This window comes from Brassica oleracea, chromosome C7 (assembly GCF_000695525.1).
Source record: "Brassica oleracea var. oleracea cultivar TO1000 chromosome C7, BOL, whole genome shotgun sequence".
NCBI lineage: Eukaryota > Viridiplantae > Streptophyta > Magnoliopsida > Brassicales > Brassicaceae > Brassica > Brassica oleracea.
Window position 1 is genome coordinate 25,700,058 of NC_027754.1, and position 10,140 is coordinate 25,710,197.

The following is a 10,140-nucleotide window of genomic DNA, read 5'->3' on the forward strand; positions in this document are numbered from 1 at the left end:
GGGGGGGGGGGGGGGGGGGGGGGGGGGGTCACGCTGCGATGACGCAATGAATCCTATTTAGTCTCAGAATTTCTAGGATCAAAGCCTTCTTAAAATCGTTGAGAATACCTATATTCTAGCCGATCGCAAGGATCAAGAACACCAAAGCTCTTTAGATTAATAATCAAAACAAATAACGTGCCCTTACAAATCAAGGGATCCGTTCTTTATATAGCTAACATAAAGCCCTATTCTTTATAATAAAAGGAAATATAACTGAATCGAGATAAACATAAAAGTAAAGATAACAATGAAAGGAAAAGGAAAACCAAAGCCTAAGGAAAACAGGAAAGATATCCACGCTGCACAGGTCACCCGGGCTAGAGAAATATTTGGCCTCGAATCTTCGGGTGCATCATGAGAAACGTGGGGAACAAGGTGTTTGACGTTGAAGACGTCGGAACACCTAACGTCTGCCGGTAACTGCAGCCTATAAGCATTTGCATTCATCTTCTCAAAAACCTCCAGCGGTCCTATCTTGCGAACTTTGAGTTTGTTAAATGTTCCTGGCGCAAAACGTTCTTTTGTTAGTACTGCCCACATGAAGCGCCTACTTTGAATTGAAAATCCCGCTTATGTCGATCAGCGGCCACTTTGTACTTGGCTGAAGAAACCTGCAAATTGTCGTGAACCTGACCATGGATGTGAGATAAAGATCCAACCAGCTCTGTTGCTTGAACATTCTCACGACTCAAATCCGGAGCAAGGCCAAGATCCACTGGACCGTGCGGAACCAGTCCATAAACAATGCGAAATGGACAAAAACTTGTACTCCTATTGATGGCATGATTATGGGCAAACTCAGCCTTACACAAAATATCATCCCAAGTTTTGATATTATCACCCACCAAACAGCGCAACAAATCTCCAAGTGAACGATTGATAACCTCTGTCTGGCCATCGGACTGAGGATGATGCGCCGAACTCATGTCCAAACTTGTGTATAACAGTCGCCATAACGAACGCCAAAAGTGACTTAATAAACGCGAGTCTCGATCAGATACAATCGACAATGGAAGACCATGAAGTCGATAAATCTCTCGGAAGAAAAGCCGAGCCACTTGTAGCGCATCAGTAGTCTTTTTGCATGGGACAAAATGTGCCATTTTAGAAAAATGATCCACCACAACAAAGATAGAATCATTACCACGCTGAGTACGAGGCAAACCCATGACAAAGTCCATACTTATATCGGTTCATGGTTGCGTCGGAATAGGTAATGGCAAATAGAGACCACTATTTGTTGCATGTCCCTTCGATTTCTGACATACGACGCACCTTTCAACAAGACGCAAAACATCACACCTGAGACTTGGCCAAAAATATGACGATGCTACTAGTTGAATGGTCCTGTCACGACCCACATGACCTTACTCACGGAGTTCTTTGACAAGCTGTAGACGAAGGCTACAAGCTGGAACACAAAGATGATTGCCACGAAACAAGAAACTTTCGTGCAATACAAACTCCGAACTCTGCTTATGCTGTAATTCACGCCAAATAGTACCAAAATAAGGATCATCAGGGTACAAATCCGCAAAGGTAGTGAAGCCTGGAACCGAGACGTGCATTGTAGCGAGGAGAGTATGTCGCCGGCTGAGAGCATCGGCCACCTTGTTCGTCTTGCCAGACTGATGCTTAATAACAAAGGTAAACTGATGTAAGAAGGCGATCCAAGATGCATGGCGAGCAGAAATTTTATCTTGACTACCCAAATGTTTTAAGGCATCATGATCTGTATAGAGAATGAATTCTTGGTGAAATAGGTAGTGTCGCCAATGTTTGATGGCTTGGGCAATGGCATAAAACTCAATGTCGTATGTGTTGTACCTAGCACGAGAACCAGCAATCTTCTCGCTAAAGAAAGCAATCGGACGGCTGTGTTGGCCGAGCACCGCCCCCATACCAAGCTTGCAAGCGTCACAGTGAAGCTCAAAAACTTGTGTAAAGTCCGGTAAAGCTAGTATCTGAGCTGAAGTCAAACGGCATTTTAATTCTTCGAATGCCTCGTCTGCTTCCTTGGTCCATAAAAACGAAGTGCCTCGCATGCAATCAGTTAAGGGAGTCGCAAAGTTGCTAAAGTGATGGACAAATATCCGATAGAAAGAAGCGAGTCCATGAAAGCTACGAACCTCGCCAACAGAACGTGGAGTAGGCTATGAATGAATTGCTTCGACCTTGCCTGAAGTCCTTTGTCAGAGACAATGTAGCCCAAAAAGAGGACGTGATTAACTCTGATTACACATTTATGGTGTGGAGCAAAGTGTTTCTCACATCTCAGTACGTCCAACACGTCCTGTAGATGACTCAGATGACTCGACATATCGTTGCTAAAAATCAAAATATCGTCAAAATAGAAAACGACGTATTTGCTGATAAAAGGACGAAGTGTCTAGTTCATGACTCTCAAAAGAGTACTGGGAGCGTTAGAGAGACCAAAAGACATTACTGTCCATTCAAAAAGACCTTCCCGGGTCTTGAAAGCGGTTTTCCATTCATCCCCAGGGCGTATACGAATCTGGTGTTACCCACTTTTCAAATCCAATTTAGTAAAAATTGAAGCTCGGCTGATTTGATCTAGTAAGTCGTCTAGTCGAAGGATCGGGAATCTATAGCGAACTGTTATTTTATTGATAGCTCTACTATCAACGTACATACACCATGTCCCGTCTTTCTTTGGAATCAATAGGGCCGGTACTGCCGCTGGGCTGAGGCTCTCTCGTACATGCCCTTTGTGTAACAGCTCCTATACTTTTCGCCGTATCTCAACATGCTCCTGCGGACTCATGTGATAGTGAGGTCGGTTAGGGAGAACCGCATTTGGAACTAAGTCGATATGATGCTGAATGTCTCGTAAAGGAGGTTAATCACTTGGAAGTTCTTCGGGAAAGACGTCGCTATACTGCTGAAGCAGCGGTATAAATGGAACAGGTAGTGTAGGCATGCATGGAGAAGGTGACGGAGTGGCCACTAATGCCCAGACTACATCGACCTCATGAACTTGGTTCTCAAACTCTGCTTTAGGCAGTGTTAACAAGGTTTTTACTGATGACGTTTTGTCTGCTTGTACCACAAGTTCTTTGCGAGAACTTGGTTCTGGTTGTTCTTTGGATGGGATCAAAGTTATAGTCCGATCCTCAAACACGAAACTATAAGTGTTGGCCTTTCCTCTGTGCACATCATCCCGATCAAATTGCCATGGTCGTCTGAGTAACAAGTGACACACATCCATTGGAATAACATCACATGTAGTTGAATCTTTATAGTGTCCGATGGAGAAAGAGACGTGGACTTGCTTTGAAACTTTAATTTCGGTGCCGGTATTGAGCCATGCAAGTGTGTAAGGAGCAGGGTGCAGAGTGACTTCAAGACCCAATTTGTTTGCAGCTTCACTAGACATTACGTTGGTGCAACTTCCCGAATCGATGATTAGTTTACACACACGACCATTGATAGTGCAAGTTGAGCAAAAAAGATTGGTGCGAAGCCAAGATTCGTGTGTAGCTTTTGGCAAAAGACAATTGCGACGTAAAACCAAACTGAGGCCCGTGTCTCTTTGGATTGTATCCACTGTGTTGTCATTTCCATCATCTTCATAATATCGAGGTTCCTCGTCGTCTGCATCTTGAATAATGAGACCACGTTTTGTATTATTCGGACATGCCGTCTGTATATGACCACGTTCGCCACACGTAAAGCACCTAAGAGCATTGGTGCGTGCTGGTCTGGCGTTGGCGATTGTGTCTCCGTTAATATTTTCCTTAGGAGAATCGGATTTAGGATTTGTGCTGTCCGTTGTAAGTTGACCTTGATTGTCGTTTGTTGAACGTTGTCGTGATGTAGATGACCATGAAGGGTGAAGCTGAAGTTCCATAGATACGGCCCGTTGGTGCGCTTCTGACACAGTAGTCGGATTAAACTGTGCTAGAGCAATTTGTAATTGTGATCGCAACCCTCTGATGAATCGGGAGATGAGTTGTTTCTGTGATTCCCCTGCGGTCATTCTTGCCATCATGTAAAAAAATCAGTCGCGTAGTCCTCAACAGAACGAGTGCCCTGTCGAAGGTTCTGTAACTTGTTATACAAGGTTCTTTCATAGTTGAAGGGTAAGAAACCACGACGCATATACTTTGTCAGACGTTCCCATGAGTCGATACGGGATTTCTTTTCTTGTCGTCTCAACTCTTTGAGTTGCTGCCACTATGCCATTGCTCATTCTTTGAATCGTGTTGCAACCAAAGAAACCCTAGCGTCATCTGGAACTTGCCGAAACTCGAGGATTTCTTCCACCATGTTGATCCAATCAATAAAATCTTCTGGGTTCAGCGTGCCATGAAATTCTGGAATCTCCGAGCGAAAACTAGACTCCCAGCGGTTAGCTTGGTGTGGCCGCTGATCGTGTTCAACACCGCGCTCGTTGTTGCGACCGTGGCGGTGACCATCACGTCGTCCTCTCTGTTCATTCCCCTGGTCTGCAAACACATTACCGATCATCTCGTCCTCATCAGATGCATCTTTTTGTGCTGCACGTTGCTGCTGTCGATTTGGAAGGTTGTCTCCTTGAGCATCACGTAGTCGGTGTTGCTCGTGTAGTACCGTCTGTAACGCTGTAGTCACAGAGGTTTGTAGTGCCGCCTGTAATCCAGCTGTAAACTTCTCCAACGTGAGTCATATTTCTTCGAGCTGATCGTCCGTAAGTTTCCGCGGTGCCATGATCGATTGTTTAAGATTGAGAAATCTTAAACGGATGTCTCTGACACCAACTGGTGTAGCTCACGCTACGATAACGCAATGAATCCTATTTAGTCTGAGAATTTCTAGGATCAAAGCCTTCTTGAATCGTTGAGAATACCTAAGAAACTATGTATCAAAAATATATTTAATCAGATAAATTTGACAATTTACTACCCATGGAGTATAGCTTATCAGTTTTGTCATTAATAACCTCTTCAAATGATGCTAAATTCATAAATGACAGTCAGAAAAAGGGTTATCCACAACTTTGGTGTCTTAACTTAAATTGATATTAGCCGGTGTTTTGAAACCCGATCCGGACCCGCGGTTGAACCGGTAAACCCGGAAACCAAGAAAAAATCATGTTTGGGTTTTGTGAAAAAACCCAATATTTAGAAATCCGCAAAAACCCAGAATCCGATACCGGTTGAACCACCGGTTGAACCAATAAATAATTTTTTTTAAAGTTTTTAATTATGTTTTTTGATTATGTTTTATATTCTAAATTTGCAATTAAGAAATTAGATGCTGACAAAAACGAAGAAGTTAGGTTTTCCGTTTTCAGTTTTATATTTGTGATATTTAGATTTTGATGAAGATTTCACTATGTCACCTGAAGGAAATGAAGTGAACGATGGTAGAGAGAACCAAAATTAGTTGATGTGATTTGGTGTTAGTTTATTTCTGTTATTGACAATTTATTACAATGATCTTTTATTTTGGTTTATCTTGTATTTGAAGTTTAATTTATTATTCACATTAGACATTGAAATATTTATAATTAAATTTTATGTTTTTATTTTCTTAGATGTCATAACTCTTACCTTGTTAGAGAAAATTTTAAATATTCTAAACTATTTTTTTGATATTTTGTATGTCAAATGAAAATATAAAAACTAAAGTTAAGTATTTTCTAAATATTTTTAAACATATAATATATACATATCCAAACTATTATTTTATGTTTTAAAAAACATTTAGAAAATATTAAAATTTAATTTCTATATTTTTATTTACGTAGCTGATATATTCTTATATAATAAAATTAATTCATTTATTAACTTGCGGTTCATCCGCGGTCGACCCAGTGATCCAGCAATCCGGTAAGTCGTTCGGTTCAGTGTCCGGGTCGGGTTTAAAAACATTGATATTTGCAATTGTCTTTGTTAAACTAAAATTAGCCACTCTCAAGAGATCATTTCTAATAATGAAAATTGACAATTCAAACCAAGAAAAATCTCGCAACACCCTTTCAAAGTAAGGGAAGTGGCGATTACAAACGAATGCAACAATTTTTTTATACCTTACGAATATGAAAACAATATTAGTGTACATAAATGATTAAATTATATACAAAGAGTACACCATTTAACTCTTTATCCCACATAAGAAATTTTATCCATATTCGAAGTTGCCAATCATCAGCGTATCACCATTTCAAAACCTTGACTATGCTTTTATAATTGTTACTTCATTCGCGCAACTTGTTTATGTGAATATTGTTCGATTATAGGATAATGTGATAGAAAGTGAAATATGAATTCTTATTGCATAGACTATATATATTGCTATGAATATACATTAACATTAATTCATAAACTATAGCTTGATCCGTGCACCCACATGGGTATTTAGTTTTACCTTTTATAAACAAATATTAATATAAATTTTAACAAGTTATCTATATTAAATATTTGGTAAAGATGACATTTCAAAAACATAATAATTTTATAGTTTATATTGAGTAATTATATTTTATTTTTGAGCTGTCAACTTTATCACTCATTTTTAGAATTTGACCCGATTATCCGCACGAATGTATTTTTATTTTTTTACGGATCAGAATTTTATACTCTTCAACACTTATATATGGTTATTTTGTACAAAAGTATGCATAAAATAATATATTTACATTTAAATATATGTTTATTAATATATTATATAAATGATTCTTTTTATGTGGTTTTTTAGTTATTACTAATGAATAATGAAAATTATAACTATATTCTTTAAAAAAATATTTTGTTCTAAATTTAGTAAATAAATACTTAAATTGATTTAGGTGGCTTTATAGATTTCTTATCATTTTTATTAATTAACTATTAATAATATAGTATTAATAAATCTACATCGTTTATACTTATTCTAATTATATAGGAATATCAAGGATAAAAGATGATGAATAAATAATTTTATATCATTATTAAATGGTAGATGATTTCATTTATAGACAATATTTATTAGCTAGCTAGATTATAGGATGTGTTTTTGACCCTAATTAATTGATTAGCTAGCGAGATTGTTTTTTTAAATTACTGTTGCTTTTTTGAGTTAAAGGTCAAATTAGAAAATATATTAATTAAGCAGAAAAATACATAAAATCCTAAAAGGTAGGTTAATTGATAACTCTAATGGCATGTCATTGTAAATAAATTGGAAAACTTAGGAATATTTTATATTTGTACTCCTCTTTTAATAGAGTAAATTACATCAGCAGTCAGGTTTACATGATATTTGTACTCCTCTTTTAATAGAGTAGATATGCAACTTTCGGTTGGAACCGAATCAGAAAATATATAATAAATATTGAAAACCGAAAGTGAATCCCAGTTATGTAAAATAATATGATTTAGAATACAATATATAGGAATAAAGCCCTAGTTTTCTCTCTGGTTCAGGTATCGTGACAACGCCGCCGTCAATGTTTCTTGACGCCGGTAAGGCCTCTGGCCGCTGGCGTCAGGACACCATCTCCGTCCTTTGTTCTTTGGCTCATTCACTCTTCGTTTTTGCTTTGTTCCCGGTCTTTCTCGGCTGGATTCATGTATCTGCTAGCACTTCCACTCAGATCGACGCCGTCGACTCCACTGCTCCTCTCGCCGTCACCTCCTTATGCGCTCCCTTCGCCGTCGCCTCCGCCCACGCTCTCCTCGTCGTCGTTAACTCTCTTTTTCCTCTCGTCGCCGCCGATACTACCGACCCAGTCCTCGTCGCAGCTTCTCCCTGTACAATCAAAAACGCAAACACCAGATCTGCAAAGCCTGAGGGTGGGTTTTCCAGATCTGCTCTCTTTAATGTATGTGCTGCTCCCCCACCACTCCTCTCTGTCTCCTCCACCGCATCGTAACCTCGCAAGTCCCCCCTCCCAGTGGCTGCTGTGGTGAAAGCCCCGACTCTCCCCCTCCTCTGGAGTCGTCGTTCACTGCAGTCTCGCCGGCAACACCTCATCAGCGTCAACAGTAACATTAACTCTGTTTAGTCACCAAGACGACTCTGTTTCGTCTACGACCGCTGCTCCACTCCACGGTTGTTTCGACGAGCTGTGTGCATCACCGATTATACCTTGGGAAGCTCCTCCCTCAGCCAGTGATCTCCTCATCTCTATCGCTGCTCCACGACCGTTCATCTCCCATGTCGAGTGTTCTTCATTAGTAAGGCTACGTGTTTTCAACGCTGCTGCCATCGTTACTTGTCACCTCTACACCTCCAACACCTCCGATACCACTACGATCTAAGTCACTTCCTCCACCAAGACTCTATAGGGCTCCGACCATCTTTTGGGATTTGGTTTGTATGCAGAATCTTCCATTGTGAAGCTTTCGTTTAAAGCGACGACCCCTCCAAAGATCAGTCTCAGATTCGACATTGTTCTAGTCATTTGCCGCAACGTCTCCGTGACACCCCATATCCTCGTCGCCGTATCTACTGTGAAAGAGTGTGAATTCGCCAGATTTGATTGTTACTATGTCACCGAAGCGTTTCCAACACACTACGCCGTCTCAAGCATCGACGGTTCTTCACAAAGTCAACTCTACGGTCCTCTCACCCCGTCTCTCGTTGTCGCAACTAATGTGCAAGAGTGTGGACACGCTAGATCTTCCTACTATTTCACCGCTGCGTCTCTATTACAGTACGCCATCTCAAGCATCGTCGGTTCTTCACATAGTCGGCTCTACAATCCTCCCACCCCTTTCCTTACCGCATGAACTATTGTGCAAGAGTGTGGACTCGCCAGACCTTTTCGCTACTATGTCACTGCTGCGACTCCAACAGACTACGCCGTCTCAAGCATCGACGGTTCTTCACAGATTTGTCTCTGCGACTCTCTCACCGGAGCTGCTAGCTTATACAGAGGTTCACGGACTTCTCGCTCTCAAAACCCACTTGCTGGGTTCTTCAACGTCATTTTTGACTTATGTGCGTTTCTTCGAACGCGGGCTGTAGGAATACAAGTGAAGTTTCTCTATGGGTCTCTTATCTCCTTCGCCACATCTATCCCTCGTTATGTTTTAGTTATTTTCGTTTATCAGTTTACTGTCGAGGATCTCTCCGTTTGTAACGAACTCAAGCTCTTCGACTTTTAATTTTAATATAAGCATTTGGTGTTAAAAAAAAAAGAAGAATACGATATATAGGAAACTGAATGTTTTAAATAATTTCGTATATAATATCATTAGTATTCATTAACATACAAATTTTGGATATCAAACACCTGTCAAATCATAATAGTAAAGACCTGTTAACTCAAAGACATGTTTAACAAACACAGTTCAAATATAGCAGTAGAACAAATTTTAACGACTTGAACATTAACGTTATCATTTGAATTTAAGGAGTATAACACATTAAGTTATTATTCAAAATTTATAAATTATTTTTTTAGAAAACTCCAATATAAAATACTGTTTTCCAGTTCTATTAACCTTATAGAGTTCAATTTTTATAAATTTGTTGACATTTAATATAATATATGTCTTTAAACATGTAAAAATCAAACCCACAGGGGTAAATATTAAACAATTCAAAGTTATAAAGTTAATGGCAGCTTTGATATATGATCATTTATAGATCTATACCAGTTGAGATCTATGAAAAAAGTGACATAATGAAGTTCAAAAAAAGATATGTAGGAAAACGAAATTTATTTTATGATAATTATTGCTCTCAACCCATATGTATAATCAAATGTGTGAACTAAATAATCCTAATAAACTTTTCGTCTCTCTTGATATATTCTTATTGGAAACGTAAAATATTGTACTTTAATAAATATAGTAGAAACTATAATTTTATTTGTAATTCGATTTAGTTTAATAGTTTATTACTCCAATAATATTTTTAATATGTACTATTTTTGTGGGAAGTAATTTTTCGAACTAATATGATAATTCTTATATAATATAATCAGTTTGTAAGTTATAGAGTATTCCCAAAAAAATTCAAAATGAATATGAGAGAAATAATCATTTTTTAAAGATATAGTCGGAATATGATTTGTCCCAACCGATACCATAAACCAATCATATGTATCATTAGATAAATCGTAGTACATTTTCAAATTTATCAAAAATTAAACATTTCTAGTCT

The 10,140-nt window shown here is 38.7% G+C and overlaps 2 protein-coding genes across 2 annotated transcripts in view; both read right to left on the minus strand.

The window, feature by feature from the left end:
• LOC106302944 overlaps positions 1–1,223 on the minus strand; it is a 19,635-nt gene extending 18,412 nt beyond the window's left edge. The window contains 1 exon segment of the mRNA XM_013739339.1: positions 581–1,223. Within this exon segment, the coding sequence (XP_013594793.1) occupies positions 581–1,223 (643 nt within the window).
• A 1,679-nt stretch (positions 1,224–2,902) lies between these two features.
• Positions 2,903–4,051, minus strand: LOC106302945. The gene has a single exon (XM_013739342.1). It carries the CDS (start codon positions 4,049–4,051, stop codon positions 2,903–2,905), a length of 1,149 nt encoding a protein of 382 aa, XP_013594796.1.
• Between the last annotated feature and the right edge of the window lie 6,089 nt (positions 4,052–10,140).

Excerpts from the sequence above, each read along its gene's own strand:
- LOC106302945 (XM_013739342.1), bottom strand. The coding sequence starts at position 4,051 with ATGGCAAGAATGACCGCAGGGGAATCACAGAAACAACTCATCTCCCGA.